This window comes from Columba livia, chromosome 1 (assembly GCF_036013475.1).
Source record: "Columba livia isolate bColLiv1 breed racing homer chromosome 1, bColLiv1.pat.W.v2, whole genome shotgun sequence".
NCBI classification, from domain to species: Eukaryota; Metazoa; Chordata; class Aves; order Columbiformes; family Columbidae; genus Columba; species Columba livia.
In genome coordinates this window covers 120629822-120653541 of record NC_088602.1, presented here as the reverse complement: position 1 = coordinate 120653541, position 23720 = coordinate 120629822, and the positions used below count along the sequence as shown (strand labels likewise).

Here is a 23720-nt window from a genome sequence, read left to right as displayed (position 1 = left end):
AAGTTTCATGATTTGCTGGCAGAACCTCAGGAGAACTGCCCAGGCTCCTTCCTTCCAACACACCAGAAGTCACATGCACGTGGTCAAGAACACGAACTACATTTGCCACAAGGCTTTATCTTATCAGATCTTTTAAGATAAGCTTGTTTACAACCTAGGAAGATGTACAAATTCATTACAAAGCCACATGAACAGAGGCACAAAATGACACCTAAGACTGAAAACATCACCTTCAGCCAAGAGATGTAGCTTGAATTCTCATTCAATGTAAGGAAATGAACTGTAAACTCAGTGACGCTGGCTATTCCACAGAATTGAAGATCATTTATCTCAGTAAGGCATGAAGACAGGCTCAGCTACCAGGAGAGCAGCAAATAACAGACTAACATATCGGGTAAGGCAACTAGAAATCAGAAATGGATGAGAAACACAAGCATATATAGGAGAAATGTTAAATAGAAGCCTGCATTCCATTTTCTTAATTGACTGAAGTAACCTCTGGATTACTAGCACAATAAAAGCAATGTGTTGTACCTTCTGCAATATGAAGGAAGAGCTGAACAAACAACTCCACCAAACACCCAATAATGAAGGATTTACAGTTTACCCAGATCCATATCTGGAAACACAATGTTTTATTCACTGACCAAAATTAAGACTATAGTACATTAAGATAATCATAAAACAATAGAAGAAACTGGAAGCTGCAATAAGGGAAAACAATTGTGTAGTGTTGCTAGGAATATTATATGAAGTTATTCCTTCTTCCCTTTTACCATGGTGACTATTGGGCATAAATCTAATATTTTGTCTGAGTTATTGCCTCCTTTGAGTAAAGCTTTAAGGTAGTTTAATATGAAAACAACCGAAATGTAATGGCAAAGAAACTATTACAGAAATAAACATCACTTCACACAAACCTATCAGAGGACAGACATTTTAAATTACAGTTTAAAGATTTCATTCCTTTTCTCTGGTAAATAAAGTGTTTACAAATCAACAAAAGCTACACTTGGTTTATATGGTGTGTAAACTGTTCTACTGCAGGTGCATATTAATAGGTGCAAAATAAGACTGAGAAAGCAAGCTAAATTTTCTGCTTTTACACATTCATTGCAAAAGCAAATAAATGCTATTTTTTTCAAAGCTGGTATGAAAACAAGAAGCGTACATATGTTTTTATATTTTGAATAGAGAAGTATCATTTAAAACATGCACGCACATCTAATCTATTACCCATCTTCACACACAGAGACTATATGTGCACTGGCTGAATCTCAGCTGAATCTGACTTCAAATACGAAACAGGAGGATATCAATGTAGGCACCCCACACAACTTCTGTTTAGATAAACTCAGGCCAAAAATGTATTTCACATTGGAAATACAACTTTGTCAGTCAAAGTACTAAGACTTCCTTATTTTGCCATACTCTAATTTATTCCAAGTAACTTTGCTAATTCAGATATCAAGTCTCTCCAAGTTCATAGCAGTTTCCAGAGTGAGCAAAACTTGTCTGAGGATCTGTACACTTGCTACAAAAACTGACTTGTGTACAGTGAAAGGCATGTGCCAAGGTTCAAATTCTGTTACTAGTTCCAGGCCCTTCTCCTTTAACCCAGACAAAATGAATTTCTGAGTTTCTTAATCAATTTTCTAAGCCACAAAACCAAGAGCAACAGCTGTCTTTCTTAAAACAGTTCAGGGAACCCAAATTAACTAATGGTGATAAGCTGTTGAGCTTTTTAACAGCAGCCATTACAAGAACTACCATGTGACATCACATTTCACATAAACGATGAAATTAGTATAGAAACCTGGTCAGTCTCATTTGCTTTCTAACACAAAGTTTTAACATTTAAAAACATTTTAATCTTTTCAGAGGAGACAAGCTGCATATTAAAAGCAGCATGTTCTTGCATTTGTGAGATGGAAGCATAAAAGGTGCAGGGAGCAAGGGAAAGAGCAGTAAGATAGAAATGTGACTGTTAAAACACAAATATAAAACTTTGGCTTCAATGTATCAAATAACTCCTAGTTATTAAGGAACTCCAACCCAATTTGACATTACTGCCACACTTCAGATCTGTAACCCCTTTTCCATGAAATCATTAGAAGAACTGAGACTATCAGATTTTTTTAAGCTGGAGGAAGGGGAGGAAATAACTCAAAAACTCACCATAGTCCTACTCTGGTTTTACTGCAGAAGCTCTTCCTCTTTGGTTTGATTACTAATTCTAGAAGCTAGTCACAAAGCAAAGTGAGGAGAAAGGTGAGAGAACAAACAAAGAAACCCTGCAAAGAAACCCTATACCACTGATATATATCTAAACAGGCTTTCACTAACTATACAGTTACTTCTTTCATCATTCCACCTTATGAGGATGACTGATGTGTGAGCATCAATGGGTCAAGTACTCTTGCGATCACCAAAAAACCTGGAGAACTTCAGAGAGAAGCAGCAGCAGATGTACAAAGGCACTGCATAAACACAGAACAGCCCAGGTTGGAAGGGACATTGAAAGATCATCTGGTCCAACCTTTCATGGGAAAAATCTGATAAATTAGTAAATTATTAGAACACATACCAATATCTGGATTGAAGATTTCTTCCACAACCAGTTGAAAAAATTCTTTGGAAACACCTCCTTCATCTACCCCTTGCTCTCCTTCAAATTCAACATACAATTGCTTCTTCAAGTCTGCAGGATTTTCCATGGCAATCATCTCTAGCTATTGAGTGAACAGATAAAAGTATTTCATCAGTAAAACTGTTTCCTTGAAGAGTCAAATGAGTATTAAATAATGAAATCAAACCTACTCTCCAAACCTAAGAAGAAAGCAAGTATATTCACAACAGTAAAATATCACAAACCAATAGTAATGCTAAATCACTCTAAGCTCTTATTAGAACTTGGGGATTAATGCAGCAAGAAACTTACTGCAGGATCTGATCTGTTAGCCAGTTAAGTCTGTTAGCCTTTTCCATTTCTATTCTTTCAAGAAAATATTTAAAATAAGTTAGCATTGTGTTGCACAAAATTAACAGAAACAGCAGAAACAGCATGAAAACAAGATGTATTACCAGGGTAATTAAATTCATCTGACAATGAAAAGAGACTGCAATATGATCTACATGTCTGACAACAAACAGTTTTGTGAAGGGATTATACAGATACGTTTTCAGAACCTTTATGTGATAATTTACAGCGAAAGGCAGAAGACAAGCTTTTGACAAGTAGTTGCATCTCACAGACCAAGAGCTGGGGAAGGAAAACAAAACAAACAACAATCCCAAAACAAAACACAAAACAAACAAAGCCCCAAACAAAAACACACCCTCACAACCCACAGAAATAAAGACACCAATATTACAGCAAAATCAATCCCCTTCTCTCTTGACCCTAATGAACAAGTCTCAGAAATCTCTTCCTTGAATTTCTTCAGCGCCTTTCAACAGATCTACTGCTCTGCTTCAACAAAAGTGAAAATTCAGTTAATGTCAAATAGAAGTTGTGACTTTTCATAGGAAAGGGTTTCGTGTCTACACAGAGGCCGTTACAGGTCTTTCACTTTCTTCCAACAAAAATGTATCCCTTCAGTAAATCAAAAGTTATCCAAGAATATCTTGCAGCTATTAAACATGCCTGCATGGCAAAGAAAACTCAACAGCAGGAAAGTAAGGCACAGATGGACCTGCATATTCCTCTACCAAGCCCACATTACTGGTGAGCTTTGCGCTAGCCCAGATTAGAGGCAGTCTGTACTTCCCAGCAGATGTCCTTAACATGGTGAACTATTTCTTTTTATTTCACTACTCTGCCTTACCTTATCCACACACACGTCAACACATGCTTTATGTACCAAAATTTTACTACAGAACTGTATGGGAAAACAGGTCCAGAACAGAGAGGATAAAGGCAGCAGTAAAGACACCATCAACTATAAAGAGTCACTTTCCTCTGGGAGCTGCCAAGTCAGGCAGGCCTGTTCCAAGGACAGCAAGGGCAGATGGGTGACAGGGCTCAGGGGCCCAGCAGAACAGGTCTGAACACTGAAGCTCCTCATACAAAAGGAGCACGTGGAGAAAGTATTGCACTAACTAGGATTGAAAACTAGTATCGGGAAGAGAAGGAGTGTAACTGAGCATGTAAAGCTCAGTCAGAAAAATGGAGACAGGCCATGAAGATCCCAATAATGAGGGCATGCCAGATTAGCTGACTGAGATATATATATTAAATTACAAGATTAACTGTAAAACTTAATCATGTACTACATAAAGCATCTGGTATCCTTTCCGTATCATTTGCAACTAACTATTTTTGCACCTAAGGAGATCAAATAGCACTTCTTTGAAATTCATTTTATCAACAATACTTCCACAGCAAAAACCTGTTGCAGTTCCCCACTGGTATTCTCATCAGATGCTTCCCATAAGTGTAGTTTTGCATCTTGTCTTCCATATAATATTAAAATTATGTGTCTTATAGATATGTAAAAAAAAAAAATTTGTTCCTGAATAGGAGGACAATGGACCTTAAGCCATGTGCTGGATACAACCAAGACTTTTTAAAAACAGAGAAGTAGCATTTATTTTAAGACTGTAAGTACAGGTTATATATATGTGCTGGACAGACAGAAGTTCTCCTATTCAAATCCTTTCTACTTAAAACTGGCACTAATAATGCTTTTCTTTTTTCTCCCCAGTCATGACTTGGTTGGATTTGTAATGTTTACCAAGTTTTTACAAGTTTTATGAATTTTGATGCATTCTGAGAAAGCAAGTATTGCCTCTGCATTTCTTTTGGGACAGCAACCCTTTGTCATAGTGTATTTCTATGACATGAGAGCTTTTACACTTATACTAAGGAGAGTGCTCACATTTATACATATAGAGCAATTAAAAAAAAAATTCAAAATATTTCTTTTTGGCTGAGAACAATGCTGCAATAAGTGATGTAACAGATATGCAGTATTAAAAAAGGGGGAAGGAAACACTCTTAGTTGAGCAATGCCAGCTGGGCAGATTGGAACAGTGCACTGGATGTCTGTGAGGGAGTCAGACAGAGATTACCAAAGAGCCAGTATTCTGAGCCAAAGCTTGATGTTCCTTGAAGTAGATTCTGTAGCCAGGACAATGTTGCTAAGCTGCTCAACTGAAGGTTTCAGATTTAGCTGCTCCTTTGACCATTCGCATCTCTCAACACTGATGCTTCACAAGAAAACTGAAACTCGGTGGAAAACACAGCATTAGTCATGATAGTAAAGAGGCACCGAATTTTAGCAGAGCTGCAGCATGTAGCAGTGTTTCTACAGAAAGGAAATATGAACTTCAGTTCAGAAGTGTTGTTGGTTTCTTTTTTTGTTTGTTTTTTTTTTTTTTTTTTATTTTTTTTTTTTTTTTTTTTTTTTTTTTTTTTTGTAATAGAGCTGCCTTAGTCACGTCACAGATGCTGCTGGAAGCTAGAAGGTAAAATTATCTGAGTGGCCAAGCAGACAAAGTTGTCATTACATTTTCCAGGGACTTCCCAGAAAGCACGTGTGGCACCTCTGAAGCAGCAGCATAAAAAACTGAGTATCTATGAATTGAAAAGCTGAAAGCTGAGACAATGTTACAAAGAATATCTATATTTTGCTGGCTGAAACATAATATTGTGGCATAGCGTAAGAGATTGTATGATTTAATTTGCTTACATAACAACACAATTCTTTTCTGAGAGGCAGGAATCTTCCACTAAGTGAGAGAAATATGACAAAGTTTAAAAGCTTAATGTAACACCAGAGTTTACCTTCTCAAAACTGATAGTAACTGAACTAATTAATCTCTATTCAGTTAAATGATCAAAAAACCCCTCTAGTTCTAACAATGAAACAAAGCCCTCTTTAAGGCAGTGGCAGGAATACCTTTATGCTAGAAGGCAAAAATGACACAAACAACTACCAGTGACACATCATAATCTACGTCAGTCACTACATTTTTTTGCAAAATGGCATGTGAGTTAATACTTAAAAAGTGACTCAGCAGCACTCTCAAGCTGTGCTTAATGGTTCATGCATACGCCTGCCAGCTGAGCTTGCACGTATCAGACAGACACGTTCTGCACGCAACCAAGGCGCACACTAGTGCCGTGAATTTCGACTCAACACACATATTATTAAACATGGATTTAGTCTAAAACAACCTTAAAGCTCCTTTTGTACCTTGTTGCTAATACACTATGAGAAAAACTGCCTACTGGCTTCAGTAGTCATGTAACTGTTTTAGTTCATCACTATATTTAGCAGAGTCATTTTGAAGCAGGAGAGGCTTGTGGCTGGCCAGTTGTCTACACTCAATGTGAAATTTGCCAAAGTGGCTTTCTAATTTGCGAGCAAGCACCAGCCAGACTCTGCCGAAGGAGTCCACCACAGCCTCACTTGCAGAACTCACATGTCATAACTCATACACTTTAAATTACTGCTCCCTGAGAATAAATCACGTACCACCTGGGGCATGGACAGAGTGGAGGGAGAGTAAACTCAGAGGAAGGGGATGAAATAAAAAGGCAGAAGAATGGATTTAAGGATAAATTAGTTTCATTACTACCACATCCACATAACATGACTCAGCAGGAGGACAGCTAATCTCTTAAACCCGACAGACACAACTGCTTTCAGGAACTACAAACTGAGCTACCAACTCCCAAATATAAGGGTTCCTTAATAAAAAGCGGGGACTAGCACTTCAATTCCAACATACCACCCCACCTCCTGGTGACTTTTCAAACTAACATACATACAAATAAGTATGCATTCAGCATTAATACAAAGAAAACGTGTTTCATTAAGTCTATTTCAATTAAAAACATGAAAAATAAGTTTCTGATGCAAGTTTGATACATTCAAAGAAATTGAACAATGAATTGGTAAATAAAATCTTTGCATAGATGCGTTCCAGGGTGAACAATGGTTCCCTTAATAAGCAACTTTACACAAGTTATTGCTTCAAACATATTTAAAAGGTATTGCTTCAAATGCTCAATAAGAAAAATCCTACAGTAATAATAAAAAAATCACTTACCAGTGCCCAGATTTGTTTTAATGTAGTCCCAAAAAGTGAGAAGTTTAACTCTACAAGTTTAAATACTAAGTATTGATAAGAGAAAACCAGCTTGGTGATAACTTCATTATCTCAACTTACTAGCAGACAAAGACCAGTACTTAGTCCATTTGCAAATAGAAATCATGAAGGCTGGTACAAATATTTGCTTGCAAAATAGCCAACATCAATAAGGAAAATATGAATAAGATCATCAGAACCTCATTTTAATCAGTATTTCTGAAAAAATGTTTTTATCAGGAAGTTAGAGTCATTCCATATATAGTCAAAAAAAGTCTACACTGGTTGTTCTGTAAAGACACAGGTCTAGTGACATGAGTATGTTATTACTTACAATTCAAACAAGTCTGTAAGTGTTCAAACCCCATAAGTAAAAAATGCAATTCAAGGGTAAGAATATCAGTGATCCTAATTACTTACCTGTAATGTAAGCATGTTTGGAAACATTTTACCACTGAACAGATCTAAGAATATGCTTTTACTACTGTAGACTATTATCTTGGCAACATCTGACCGTTTTCAGCAAGACCCTTCCAAAAAAGTTCAATACTGCACCTAAAACTGATGTGCTACAGAAGCACACAGTACCCAACTTTGACTACGATCGGAGACAGAGCAAGATACTTTAAGGATTAGGACATAAGACTGAATATCTTCCTCCAGATCTATTTCACACCAAGTAGGAAGTGGAAACAAATTGTGAAAATTACTAAAATCACTTCCCAACCAGTTATGAGAAGTACCTTTTAATAACAGTCCACAATTCTCCAACAGATCATGCACGTGCTGAAGAAATGGCAAGATGACAGTGTGGAACAGTATTTTCCCCACAATACTTTTCCAGCTACCAGCAGACTTGCAGCTTCAGGACTTCCTGATGTTTGTGTGTGGGTCACAACAAAATGCCTGTAATGCCTTTTACCTTTTGATGGATCTTTCTTTCACAAAGAACTACAAGTTCTGGGTAAAGACATCTGTAACTTTAAGTACACAGTGGATAAAAAAATATGTCCTTTTGCTTATGTTAAGCCTGCTTCCTGATAACATAACTGGGTGCTAACAGTTGAGAAAAACAGTATTTTCCATTCAACCTCTCCACGCCATCTTTCACGTCCTCTCCATCATCTTTTTTACCATTCAGGGGACTTATATATCTTTATATATCTTTATATATCTCTCTCTTGAAGAGACTCTGAACTCTTAAAATATACTTCTATTGCATCCTTTTTGATATTAAAACGAGAAGAAACAAATGAAAAAGAGAAATATAGGCACACCATATCAAACAAGGACACCGTATTGTTCTATTTGCTCCTTTCTTACATCATAACACTTCCTCAGGAATATTTAAAAACCTCTTATTTGAGCAGTGATACCTCATATCATCAGTTAAAACACATCAATATTTAAAAGGTGACTTCTGTACCCTCTACATATACTTATCAATTTTCTTTAAGTCCACACCATCTCACAACAGCTACCTTGTTTCATCTGTTGGGAAGTGCCGCATACAGCTCCCTTCATCCAGATAGCATGGTGAGCATTCATTCATCCCCATTTTACTGAATATAATCTATTTTGCACTTTCAAGAAATGCCTGGGCTGTACTTTGTCTCATTGATGTACACTACAGTTCAGCTCAGGCTACTTTAGAACAGTTTTATATTTTTCCTTTATTTTCTGGCCCAGAACAAACAGTTTAAAATTCTTACTCTCCTTTGGGGCTTTGATAGATCACCATAATTCAGCATATTCTGACACCTTAAATTAACTGCCCTAAGAGGATCCATGGCAACTGCTCAACATGTACTTGTAGACTGCTATGCTGTGCAAGGCCTGCTTCAAGGGCATCATAATTCAAATTAGTATGTTTGAGCTTAATCTGATTTAAATTACCTAAATTCCCAACAAACCAAGAGCATGCACAGCAGTGACTGCTGTGGCCCTGTTGTGATGTAGCAGCTGCACCAACTTGATGCTGTCCATGGGCTTTCTAAGCAATACTAAACTTTTTTTTTTGGTCCTCAGAGATTTCAACTTCTTTCCACAACAAGCAACATGTGAAAGAGTGCCTTTCTCATATTTCTGGATTTTCCTCTCTGCTGGAATTGGCCTTAAAATTAACATGTCCCTAAAACTAGCTCTTAACCTCTTTTAGCCCCTCCCTTCCTAAAGAGATAGTACTATCCCTCCCTTTTTTCCAGCATTTATGTATCCCCAAACTGAACAGCCAAGGAAATAAACTCCATTACATTAACGTGACAAAACATCACTGGATACAACTGTAAGTCTGATGGGTAGTGAAATTACAAGAAGCAGTCTTTAATCTTAAACCAGTATATTTTTCATTTGCTTAATATAAAATTTGGTTTATAGACAGAAGCCATCTCTACATTGCAATTTTATTTTTCCCATTGATACCAGAGACAAGAGTTTTCCCTGATAAATTGTACTAATATCAGCAATTCCCATAAAGTAGCTAACCCATCTGGAAATTCATAGGTACACAGAAAAATCAAGGCAGAAACTCATTTAGGGCTCTCACGACTGACCTTCAGTAGCAGCTACAGTAACCAAGTTTAACCAGAAGTAACAGGTTGGCTAAGAGGCAAAACCAGGTACTTTCCCTAGAGCATCTCCAAATACCTGTGCGGCTCTTCAGCAACAAGCTTTAAAACTAAATTTATGGGAAAAAGTTTACTGTGAAGTAGCCTTTATAATTTGTATCCTGTACAACTCCCACCTTTCAAAAACGTGAACAAATGACTAAGTTTTACTTTAAGAAGCCAGCACATTCAGAAACAAGCTGCTCTCACAGAGTTCAGGTACTAAGAGGTCTGTCTTCTCCTTTCTCAGTCATATCAGTATTTGCACCACATTGCAACAGTGCTTAGAGAAGCAATAAGTTCTACTTATCATGTAGTCACTCTGCATACTTTATATCTAGAAGTTCAGAAGTCCACGAGAAGAGTACACAACTGAATGGTTTTAATTCCAACTTCCACCTGAAAAGCTTTACTATCAGAAGATGACGCAAGACAGTCCACAGGACAAAGTACTGGAACAGAAGTTGGTCACTCTTACCATTAAAGCTATAACAACACAGAATCTGTAAATGGGGAATAAGGACTACTTGGCACTTCAAAACATTTGAGTCTGCAACCACTCCAAGTAGAAGTGGTTCTGCTGAACACCCAAATCTTCAGCAGCACGCTCAGAATTGGGTTTTGGTGGTAAAGCTATTTGAGTTTCCTTCTAGAGGAAATCTAATACATAAGACACTGCACTCACACACAGTCCTTTTCAGTTAGTCAAAGCCCACATAGTTTGCACTAGTAAAAACCACAAACCTATGTTCCATGTTGTTGCATGACTTACCCGGACGAGAGCATCATCTATGATGTGATCACGTCTCACTTTAAGTCGCAAATACGGGTTGAGCTGCTGTCCTTGAACTAAGCTGTAGAGCACAGTTATGCGTCTTTCACTGTACATCCGGATCCTATTGTCGTAATACAATCCTAGGTTCTTGGTAACAGCATTCAATATGAAAGGACAGGTCATAAAAGAGAATTTATTTTCTGTTTCTACTTTGAAGAAAGTGTAGTCTTTGTCCATTTCTAGAACATCATTCAGTGGTTCATTAATAAATTCTTCAAAAGGGATAAGTGGTTTTCTGCAATCTATAGTTTTAACACCAAGTTCAGTTTCCAGTGGGTCCACTCGAGGACCTTTTTTATTTCTTCTTTCCTCACCCAACAGCTCTTGAAGAGTTAGTTCACTTGATTCTGGGATGGGTTCTTCATCTTCCTCTTCATTATGATCTGTATCCACATCCCCTCCCACTACATTTGCATAGTAAACCATTTTCAAGCACTTTGAAGCAGCAACAACAGCATCATCGTCATTCACTAGGTTACGACTATTGAACTCATTGCTTATGACTTTGTAAGTAATAAGCTGCTGAAATGTTTCCATCATTCTCCGAATTTGGTCTGCTCTGTACTTAGACCACAATCTGACCAGTTTTGCTTGAGCTGCAAGGGGTAGTTTGCTCATTGCTTTGCAAAACAACGGTAGAGCCATTTCCAGATATTCTGGGCTATGAAGATTGCCGTTCTCCATAACAATAATAAACAAATTCAGATAGTTAGGATCCCGAGAGTACACATTATGGTAAGTCAAGTCACATTCCACATTAGGTGACAAGTACACAAGTGCATTTAAAAAGGCAGTTTCTATTTTTTCATTAGAAAGTAATCTATCATAGACCCGTCTGACTGCTTCAATATCTACAGAGACTTCATCTGGGCCTAGTTTTTGGAGGTTATTATCTCCCTGTGTGTTATCACCTATTCTTGATGATGAAGACGATGATGCACCTGAATCTTCTTCCATAGCAGCAGCCGAGCAGGCAGCTTTTTCCTTTTCATCTTCATCTTTGTCTTCATCCTTCCCTTGAAGAGACTTGAGCTCCTCCTTGGTGTGCTGCTTGGCTTTTCGGAAACTCTGTACCAATGCTTCAGCACTAGAAAATACTCTCCCAATCACCCGGATTAAAGGGGAATAATCCTCTTTCTCTCGACATAGTTCAAGAATTTCATATATCTTGTCCTCTGTTAGAAAAGTCACATCTATAAAAAAGATAGAGTATGAATTTAATTAAGATAACCATTAAAAAGAGAATACTTCTGATTCACCCTACTCAAGAAATCTCTGTATTGTATCATCATTAACAGTGGAAAAAACAGTGTCTGTGCTGGATAAATTCAAGACAGATACTTTATATTTTCATTAGCATGAAGAATCATGATTTCACTCACTATGATTTTGTAAAATACTTTATTCATGGATATCGATGGATGTCGATCAGAGAACACACTCAATAGCAAAACCAGTCTTTAGCCAATTAACTACATTTGGTAGTTAACAGTATTACAAGATCTAAAGAGCAGCAATTAAATCAATCAGTAAAACGTTTAAACTTTAAAAGGCTTAATTAATAAGACTGTGTGATAATACAGTCTTCTGGTAAATCTGCAGTTAATGCATAAATCATTAAACTATGCACAAACTAAAGTGTATCAATCTATTTTTTCAAACATAGCACATGCATATGGACTTCACACACTCTCCCTTAGAAACACATCTTGAAGAAAAGATTCAGTAATTTGTTTTGTTGCATATTATTTGAATATAAGATTTTTGTTTCTATTTTTAATGGTCTCTGCAACTGTTTTTATACTAAACATATGCCTGAACCCCCCCCCCCCAAAAAAAAACCCAACACAATAACGTTTCTAACTTACACACACAATTGAGCACATGAGTTATTTCTTTGTACATTAGGCCTGACTGGGATAAACAATTTGAGTATACTCATCAATATGCTATTCAGATGAACAAGCTGATTTACACACATCACCTGCATGGGCTCCAAATACCTCTCTGTGCCCCCCTCCAAACCTTTGATATGAAAACAAGTCATTTGGTGGTTCATTTGTTATTTGAAATCTTCTTTATAAAAGGGAATAAGAAAATATTTATAGCTCTACACTACTTCTCGAACAGAACCCAAAGGTACTTTCACATCAGGTGATGATTTAGAGTAGGATTACCACATAATCAGACCCTGAAAAGATGTTCTAGTTCGAGCAGATTCTTCTGAACTGACACACAGTTTAAAACTAAGACTGTATCTGTTTACTAGCATCTCTACAGATCTAAAAAAAAAAAAACACAAACGCATCACAGTACTTTATTCACCAGCCATGCTAGAACAACTACTTCTGGCAGAAAGAAGTGTGTAAATTTAATACATACAGTTATATGTTGAAGTATTTTGAAACACTACTGCCTACACTAACATCCATTCCAAGCAGTCATTAAATTACAAATAAAAAATAAATGATGCAAAGACAGACAACCTATCGATTTTCACAGAGCCCCAAAGCTATTCTCAGAGCACATTTAACACAAGATTAAGCTTATGTCATGCTACCGAGACTGACTTCCAGCCAATCTGAAGGCAGTGAAAAAGCTTCAAAACTAAAATCTGTCCTGTTGGAAAAACAGCATTGAAAACACCACGAAGAGATTCAAGCTTAGTGCAAGATCTCCTATTCTTAATTGCTGCAGTGCCTCCTCAGGAAACAAACTTGCCTAAAAGAAATTTAGCTGCTGATACAGATGCTGTTCCATGCCGTGCAGCTCCTCAAAATGAGGACCACAGCCTGAAGTTCACTGATGCTGAACTGCAGAGCTTATTCATAGCATAAAAATTATCAGTAAGAGTGAACAATTTAACAATATAACACATTTCAGATTTCCATACTTACAACAGGAATTTCCTAGTCATTCTTTTAAAGGTTTGTAGTATTTAAGGAACTTCTATGCTACTTCCAGTGAAAATTTTTAGTATTACCATTAGCAGTTTCCTAACAGCTTTAAGTCATATCCTGTGACCACCCACTAACTGAGCTGTCATAAGGGTCTGCACCATTTTTACTTCATAGCATAGGAAAATAAACACAGGTGAAGCCTTCCAACTCACGGCAATTTTAGTTGACTTGTGTCTGATATGTGAGCTTTTACATGCCCCCTCCTCTTAAACTTTAGCAGTGATTCTTGACTGTCAGAAAGACTGCATCAGAGCGAGAAATTGCCAACACCACTCTCCATAATTACCCAAATTATGAATTCACTTTTCATTTTCTCCTAGGGAAGCTTTGTTACGATTGTGTGCTCACTGCCCGTCCACTGACCTTCCCTGTTCCCAGTTTAACATTTTGGTGATCAAAGCTGAAAACAGCTTTCCAGGTAATTAAAACACTGATTTTGAAATGGCTCTCTCTACATAGGACTACATTTGTAACCCATGCTTTTTACATATTTGCAATTTCTCTATTTCCTTCCTCTTTTAGGACTCCCATCTAAGATATTACTGAGATGCTGACCATGGCCTCCAGACAAATTTTTTTTCTCCCCAAAGGCAGTAGTCTTAGCACTGCAGAAAAGTAATTTAAATAATTCTTTCTGGAGGACATTTCTTTCAATTTATTTAGAACTTTTCAATCCTATATCAAGCATAAAAGCAAGTTGAACATCCTTTTCCTTGACTTTCTCAAACTTAATTGCAGTTTTCCCAGTTGCTACAGATAGACCTTAAAAAAATTTCAGAGCACTATATTCCTTAGACATCATCCAATTCCAAAGATAACTAAGACTCTCAGATGGGCTTTAAGAACACATCATGCTCTGTCCATACAGCTACCAAGACAGGTCAATGCTTCTGATGCCACAACAGATGAGTCTGAGTCACTGTTTTAAACAGTATCTCTGAGATACGTTGAGAAGCCTCTTACATACCTGCCCTGGGGAGAAAGGACAGTGGGGTTGGAGAGAAAGAGGAAAATCCTGTACCTGCACACCTCCATTAAAAATACACAAAATCAAGAAATAAATCACAAAAAAAGACCTAATGTGTCTCTTGCCCATCTAGCACTATACTGACTCTCCTTTCCCCTTCCTACTGTTTTCATCTTTGCTTAGTCAGATCATAAATAATTTGGGGACAAATTTATCCTTCCACCAGATAAAGAACAAACTTATGCAGGTATTGATTGGAGCACCTTAGGCCCCTTGTAACACAGTACTATGTTTTACTGCTGATTCTGTAGGGTTTTTTAATTCTTTGCTGTAAATAGTTTCCCCTTCTTTAGCTAAAATGAATGAATCTGAACTCTGTTTATACCACTTACTGCAACGATACTTAAAAACATCTGCTCAAAGGTTAATGGCTTGAATTTCATTTAGCTTGTGATTTCTGCTTGCACCGCAGGTTTTCACAACAACAAAAACTATTCTTCTAGTCTGTATTTACTACTCTAGAGAGTTTGAAAAGCTAAACAGACATTAAAAAAGACATACAGAACAGTACTTAATTTTCGTATACTGTCTTAGAAATCACTTTGCTTAAACTTCTTTTAGCTTGGTAGATATAATGCCTGTTATCCACTGTATCATTTTTTGTTCATCTGTTAAGTTTCTTAACATATAAAAGTTATACTTTAATTCCAGATTCTAACTCATTAACTACAGAAGAGTTATGAAACTAGCAAAACTAAAGCAGCTGTACAACAGCACTTAAAAAAAAACCTCTCCGTATTTGCAAACCCAGTAATCTCAGAACACAACAAATGCACACGGATTTTAACAGAGATGTGGTAGATATACAGATTTTGAATCAATGTTCAGCATCAACCCAGCCATTTTTCAGAATCCATAGTAAAGTATTTGATAGCCCAGTATTGTACTTTACTTAAGAAGTCAGCAGAACACCACCACAGTGAATTCTTTAGCCTTATAGTCATGCATATTAAGTGTTTTATTTTAGACAAATTCTAAAATAACATCTTACCTTTAAAGTCATCTCTTGGGCCTTGCAGTTCCTTCTTGTTCATTTTTCTGTCAGTGCAGGAATTGTTATGGGCACCTTTGGAATTGTTTTCTAGGTAAGCTGAGCTCGTTCCTTTCTTGGAGGGATGAGGATCACAGAGTTTTGCATTAATCTTATAAAGCTCGAGGGCCTTAATGGCTGCTGCATTGTTATCCATACGGAGAAAAGTTGGACAGGAAGCACAAAATTCATTCGTGCAGGCTTCATTTCCACAGCCCTCAGTTAACTGGTGGTAGTAGCGCTCTATTAGATGCTTTGCAGCTGCTCGCTTCCTGTAGCAAACATTCAAACAGTAAGTACAAGGATTAGTAGAGCTTTCACATACAAAGCTCATTCAAAAGCATCAGCAAGGCAGAGATTAGTCAGGCACTGAAACACAAGATTTCTGTGTCAGAGAGGACATATCAGGAGATTTTTTTTTTTAAATAAAGTATTTTCATCTTGATAAATGCAAATCTATTTAACACACGTTTTTTGCGGGTCCTATTTAAGTGAAAGGTAAATCCTCTTTATGTACAGTTTTCAGCTTTACATTCTATTGTTATAGTGAGTACAATCTTGTTCAGTTCTGAACAATCTCCATTGTCACTGAAAAACAGAGCAATTTATAGGCAAAGCAAGGCTGCAAGTGAAGTGAAAAAGAACTGGATCTCATACAGGTGACTGAGTCTGATGTACAGTACTGAGGTATAGTTGCCACTGAGAGAGGGAAAAGGTATGAAATCCAAATGGTCCAGGCATGTATTTAGTAATATTATCAATACTACACCAGTATGATATAGAACCTTTAAAAATCCAAACTATTTTTAACAAGATTCCAGATGACCAAGTTATCAGATATTTAGTCTATTTAAATCCACAGGAAAAATATTCCTTGGTTAATTAAACTTCTGACAAAACCAGTATTTAAGTTGAGCTCACAGCTGAATATATTTCTCCTTAGCTTAATACAGTACACAGTTCTGTAAAACAGCTATTTGCCAAATCCCCCCCTTTCTCCTGCAATTACACATATCAAAGTATGCATTTTGAAGAATTACAACTGTATTGCTATACAAGTCAATGTGCTCAGTACTATATATACATACACCACAAAATTTAACTGGCCAACTAAAAAAGTCACAGACTATTACAGAAACACGTAAATGATAAAGAAATTGCTAGAAAAATGCATGTAATTGGGACAGAAGCTGCATGCAGCACCAAGAGCACTGTGTTTGACCACATTTTGAAAGAAACCCCCAAACCTTCACTTGAGAAAACAAGTTATTAACCAAAAACAAACTATGAAACATTTCAAACATTTTGATTAGGTGTAACATGCAGGCTTTTAACCTAACTTTAGTGATGCAGTACTAAAAAAATTATACCACAGGAAGCAAGATTTTAATCAGAAATTATGATACTAACTTAAAGTTGCCTATTCCAGTGTTGATGCATGTACAGATTCTGCACAGAACAAGTACTCAAGAACTGAAAAGCTAGAGCCATTGGGTAGCACGCAGGCAGCACTTGCTGCGCCTATCTGTTAATACTGACTGGTTTAGCATCAGAGTTTCAACACAGCTGCTTCAGAAGGGAAAAAATCCTCAAGTTCTGAAAGTAACTATTGGAGTATATATTATTCAGCAATAACATCTTTGCTCCTTCTTTTTCACCCTTCTAAATCTCATGGTCCTAGGGAAGAAAATATTTCTCACAAAGAAAAGATGAGCTCAACATCTACCCAACCTTCCAAATGCCCCAGTGCATTCCAAGACAAAAAAAACTGAAAAGAAAGGTTTCCCTGGCACCTTGAGATAGAGGTGGAAGGCCACAAATTTTAAAAAGCTGTGCCAGTAATATCATCAAAACCACTACTGTATAAACAGAAAATAGCTGTATTTTGATCCAAGGAAAGAGTTCTAACCTCTCAAATTTTTATACATACTTAGGAAAACCTGCCTCTCTCCACATATGTATAAAAATATGAGGCTTTCTTGATCTTGTCTTTCACACTTCAGCTTTTAGTAGAGAGGCTTTAAAAAAAAAACAGCTTAGATGAGTATATGATTTCATAGACATTATTTCTGAACGCCAAGATTTCATGCTTTGATCATTGATTTTCAATCATTCCAGACCTTCAGTTTTAAAGTGTGAAATATTGTCATTTGCAAGCAGCTAAGTATATATTGTGAAAGCCTTTCTTTGTTAATATTGAATTTTTATACCTGAGCTACGGTCACCTGTCTCACCACACGCTCCTTATTTACTCATCTTGATTTACTCAGCTTGCAGTCTCTCCTATGCACTATCTTCATGAAAACTCTTTCCAACTGAAGTTGAAACTTAGCGATCCTTTAATTTTCCTCCCTCCATAATGTTTTCTACAGTGCATACAAAATGGCTGTTATTTCATATACACATTATTGTTTTAACTTTATTGTTCCTCATTCTATTTTCCTTCCACCTTATTTTTCTCTTACAGTCTATGTGTAGATCACAAGTTTTTTGCCATAATTTTCTGACTTACGTAATACAACTATGAATGTTATATGGATTATTTCTCACAGCTATTCTAAATGTATAAATATTAGAGGTGTGCATGTATTTACTTATTTACTTAAAACAGCTGAAGTTGTTATTCAGATTAAATATATAATGAAAAGCTGATATTGTGAAAAGCTGACCAACTCCCTAAAAAGAACAAACTTATGTTTTCAAACTGGAGAAATTCTTAGTCTTAAGGAGGCATGCACATCTTTCTGGCTTACGTAACATCTAGTTTCAATAAAGTTGTTTAAATGTATAAGCATGATATATTAACAACACATCTTATCATATTAAACAACACTCCACTTTCATCAGGTCATATCTGAGATGCCAGGAGATAACACTAAGCTAAGACTTGTCTCTAACAGTTAACTTCTGAGGGACTCAAGTTTTATTTGCTTCCTATTTTTAACTAACAATTATTTCTCAAACTGTGCCATGCCTACAATAATGTTGTTTGTACAAACATTTTTATTGTGACTCACGGCTACAGACTCACTGATTCAAGTTCTGTGAAATTCTACCAGAGATAGAAGGTTCAACTGAAAATCAGATTTTTTTTTAATCAACTAAGGAAGCAAATGATGCAATGTACAACAGTACTAGAACACCACTGTATTAGTATTTCCCTTCACCTTCCTAGCAGCTATTCCGCAGACTTTTGTATCGCCTCAAATAAATTAGTTAACTAAATAAAAAAGGTGGCAACTTAAAGTGAGGATACAGACCTAAGAAAGTATAACAGAATTTCCCAAGCCTTCCACAAGAATTACGCTTACTGAAGTCCATCCATGAAAGCACTTACAGAGAACACATTTCCAAGTAAACCAAGGTGTGATTTTACAGAACAAATATATTCCATACCACATCTGCATTGGGGTACTTGAAAGATTACTGTCACCGTCCAGTGCCAAAAGCCCACACTTCTGTATTATTCAGAAAAGAGTGAAGCATACCTTCTCCATTCTCCAGAGGTGAAAACTTTGTCTCTTTCTACATTCCTCTGCTCATTCACTTTGTAGAAAAGTTCTAACTCTGAGGCATTAAAACTGGTTCATCAAGCAAGGTAACCCAAAACACCCCTCTAATTCTCAGCTCATACCACACAGTGAAGACTGCAGCTCCCCTTAAGTTCCTATACAGGGATCTAGTAAAGAGTAACTGATCCCTTAAATGCTCAATGACTAGTCTACCATTCATTAGCAGACAGACACCTTCTAGTAGGGTGATGAGGCACTGGGACGGGCTGCCCTGAGAAGCTGTGGGTGCCCCATCCCTGGAAGTGTTCAAGGCCAGGCTGGATGGGGCTCTGAGCAACCTGGTCTGGTGGAAGGTGTCCCTGCCTGTGGCAGGGGGTCAGAACTAGATGATCTTCAAGGTCCCTTCCAACTCAAATCATTCCATGATTCTATGGTTCTAGTGTACCTAAGGTTGCAGTGACTGACTTGCATATTTGTTTGCAAAGACTCACACTGTTGTTGCACATCTGAACATGAAACTGCACTGCTGTGTTTGCAGTTGTAAATATTTCACAGCCATATCACAGGCCTATCCAAAACCCTTAGGGGTAACTTCCCACACAGCACACCTTGTATAACCTCCTCAACTGAGACTACTTCAGTGGTGGTGAGGGGGGGAGATGCACCTAAAATAGACATAATCTTTCTTCCCAAGGTCCAACAATTCTGCAAGCACATTTTTCCTTTTTTTTAAAAAAAAAATAAGAAAAATAAAAAAAATCAGTATTTACTTTTTTAGTAGTTAAAGAAAAATAACTCCCTTAGACTTTTAAATTGTTCTTCAACTAATAAAAACCCTCAGATAATAAGGACCCTGCATTTTTAATTAAAATGCTGCCAAAACTGTGGAGTATCATGAGAAATGTCCACCGCTGAGCCTCTACCTTTCTAGATACTTAAGCCAAGGTGCACTGGGCTGCATTTTGGGTTGTAAAGTAACTTTTGAATGTCAAAACCACATACGAAACAAGGGACTGAACGCATGGTCCAAAGTCCCTATGTAAGAGCATCTAACTTGCATTTACCAAATATCTTAAACTACAGAGAAATGCTACATAAAGGAAGCTTGTGCAACAGAGGAAATCCAATGTTTAAACACTTAAGGAATTTTAGAAAAATCTGAAACATTCAATTCTTCACAGCAAAAAATCTTCAAAGTTTCAAAACTTGCATGAAATTAAAAATATCTGCATAAATGCATCATTTTTGCTTTAAGTTTACCTATATTTTAGAAATTTGTATGAAGTTTTCATACTTGTCTAGAAATATCGGTATGAAATTATGTATTTCTGAATGGTTTCTGCTTGGAACACCACAACTTTTATATTAATTCCACACAGAAGTCTCACATTGCTCCGACATGGCCTGTTTTAGCAAGTAGAAGTTTAAAGTGGTCTGTTTTAACAGCACTGTTAGACATTCAGAAGTGTAAAATATTCATAAGCTGTTTTCTTAATGCAAAACCAAAAATAAAAAAAAAAAAAGTATTAATATGCATGGAAGCAAGAGGAAAAATTATGTTTTTATTTTGGATAGGAAACAAAAAACAGGGATTTTTTTTTTTTTTAGTATTAATAGAAAAACAACTTCCAGCATATGCCTTAACAGACAGGAGCATAAAGCAACAATTATACTATGCTGTGGAAATAAAATAACAAACAGACCAAAAACTGTTAAAAAAAAGTGTGGATTGTGGAGGGCCACCTTTATGAAATTCAATACTGCTTTCTGAGAGTTTCAGTTTCAAACCTTGCATGTTGGTTTCCTGCTTCTGTTTAGTTAGAGTAAGAACAGCAGCACTAGAGAAGACAACCTGACAACGGTCCAGTAAAAGCACTGCCCGCACAGACCCTCTAGAAGTGGTCTGCACACCGAGCTGCCAGATGTTCCACTCAGAGCTGAAGCTGAGCCTTCTGTTCCAGCAGGGCTGTAACACCTTTTGCCCACCTCAGCCCCCGGTGCCCCAGCGAATGTACAGCTGCAAATACACATGGACTCCGCACTTTCCAACCTTGTTCTTTCCAGTGTGGCAGGCTCCGGTAGCTGGGGTGCAGACTGTGAACCTCCTCAGACTATACTGGCTTCAGCCAAGGGTCTTCCCTCCCTACCACGTATTCTAGATCCACTGTGCCTCCGGGAACATCATGTGCTGACAAAGTCAGACGTGGCACTTCCTCAGGAAGGGCGAACCTGAGAAAAGTTGTCCTGGCTTTATGGAGCAATGCAGAAAGACAGCCAGAGAGGAGGAGGGTCAAGAACACAGTCAGCATGTATCTCTTAATCTTGTCTCATAGACCAATTACCTTGCTACAGTCCTATTAGAAAAGCACCCTTTGTTACAGCCCTTTCCTCTTCAGGTTGTTAGCTCCAGGACTCTACAGAGACAACATCATTCCATAGACCAACTGGTTTCATACCCTGGTTCCTATCTGTCCTTCCTAAGAAGGCATGCAGTGCCCTGTCACTTTTGCAATCCCTCCAACATTCAATTAACCAAAAAACTGAGAGACAAACAATGCATCAATTATACCCTGGCTTTTCGACCCAAGGAATTTCAGGAAAAATCCCCAATTCCACCCCTCTCCAAAACATTACAGGCCTGAAGCCATTAAATAACTGATTATGAGTAAACAATTATTAGGCAATTATTGTAAGCAATCAACATATGTAAATGGTAATGACTGCAGGCATACCTGTGTTTTAAATACTATGCTCACGTTTCCAGAAGCAGTGTCTTTTGAAAAGGCAGGGAGAAATACAGCCTTCATAAAAAAGCCCATAAATTCATTTAATTACAAAGAAAAAGTAACTTGAATTACTGTTGGAATTGATTTATTACTAAGTTCAGGAGTGACTATAAACTTACAAAAATCTTACTCTCTTTAAAATATTAAGAATAACAAATTTGTTGAAAGAAAAAACTACACAACTGTTATCAGGTGTTAAACTTCCACAGAGTAATCAAGTTTAACCACACAAAACAGCTCAAGAGTTCTCCAAATTTTGTTTTAAATTATCATGTAAGGACTCCTACTCCAGACCAGTTATAAGGCCACAATGAGACCAACTTTGTCCTTATTGGAAAGAAATGAAATGACATTAACTTCACATACTGGCAGGACTCCTTCAGTCTGTCTTTTATATCCAGGTCAAAACAAATAATTAATATTTTATCAAACTCATTAAGCAAAATACGTATTCTTTAGTGCCATCCATGTTGTTTTCTTTTGATTAAAGAAGTCCTGGCACTCAAGCAAGTACAATTAAACTTCACATTGTACTCTCCTGAACAAGATGAAATTTGTCAAGTATGAAATTTATACACTATTCTGATCAGCAGCCTGACCAAATAAAGGAGATTAATATTGGCACTGCAGTGAGATATCAAAAGACACAGACAGTAACATGGAGACACTGATCCTTATTCTCTACTTCTGGACCACTAGAGTGTTTCAGTAGAAGCATGGTACAAGTGAAATTATTTCAGATGAAAATACTGATATAAGAAGAGGACCGATCATTGAAGCATGTAAGACCGACTGGCAGAGAAGAGACCTAAATGATGATCAACCTCGTACTCTCCTTGCACAACTTGAAGAAGCCAAGTGCAGGAATGGGACAATCACACAGCTGTTTTCAAGTTACTAAAAACTCCATAGCACTGTTTCCATGGTAGCATTTTTTTACTATGCCTTCATTCTGCCTGACACTGTCCTGGGGGGATGACCATGATCATGCATAAACTAAGTGCAGACAACCTGGATTGTAAGACTTAAACACCTGAGTTTCCAGTTTAGGAACAGCCTAACATTTGTGGATTAGATATCTCCATAGAGAAATATCTCCTCTTCAAGCTTTCTTTTTAACTATTAAATTTACAGCATTCTCCAAGCTCCATGGAGTCAAGGTCTGTGATACATTTGCTTCAGTTATATTTTCTAATGTAAAATCTGGAATCGGATGTGTTTTCAGGTATGAGGAAACTAATTTAAGGAATTCTATGTCTAAAAGGCACTAGGATGGCATCTGAAAGTATGCATCATGAAACACTAATACAGTTATTACATATGTTTGCAATGGCTGTAATTTGGTTTTCTAGCATATTTTGAGGCTGCTGCAGAATTTTTATTTTGCCATTATTTCAATAGAAACAAACCAGGTATCAAAGCTACACCAGCATGAGAAGATTATGCACCAAACACAACTGTAACAAGCCTTTAAACGGGGAGGCTGCTCAACTACCTTAAAAAGAGAGAGAAATTTCAAAATTACAAAGTATCCCACCCTCAAAAACAGAAAGAAGGAAAGATGAATACACAGAAAACCATCACATCAAATAACCCAAACCTCTGCCTTGATATGTAACAATAGAGAGTGAAAATACATTAACTGAAGTCAACCTATTGTTAAACAATTAAAAATCCGGTAATTTAGTGCTAGAGAGGTTTTAAGAAAGTTATACTAATAAAAGCTGACAATTAATGCAGATCTGTGACAGAAGCAGACAGAAGATGCTGATTTTAAGAATTCAAATACTTGAATGAATGCTAAGGAAAATAGACTCCTAACTCTGAGCAGGCAGCGATATGTTCATTATGCATAGAATCAGAATT

At 37.0% G+C, this 23720-nt stretch overlaps 1 protein-coding gene across 4 annotated transcripts in view; it reads right to left on the bottom strand.

Annotated features, from left to right (window-relative positions):
* Positions 1–23720, bottom strand: part of UBE3A (ubiquitin protein ligase E3A) — a 53807-nt gene that overhangs the window by 5840 nt on the left and 24247 nt on the right. For all 4 annotated transcript variants that reach the window (XM_065075431.1, XM_065075412.1, XM_065075407.1 and 1 more), the window contains 3 exons: positions 15518–15828; positions 10477–11732; positions 2588–2732 (listed from right to left, as the gene is read on the bottom strand). In XM_065075431.1, the coding sequence (XP_064931503.1) occupies positions 2588–2732; positions 10477–11732; positions 15518–15713 (1597 nt within the window). In that variant the 5' untranslated portion in view covers positions 15714–15828. The remainder of the gene's footprint in view (positions 1–2587; positions 2733–10476; positions 11733–15517; positions 15829–23720) is intronic.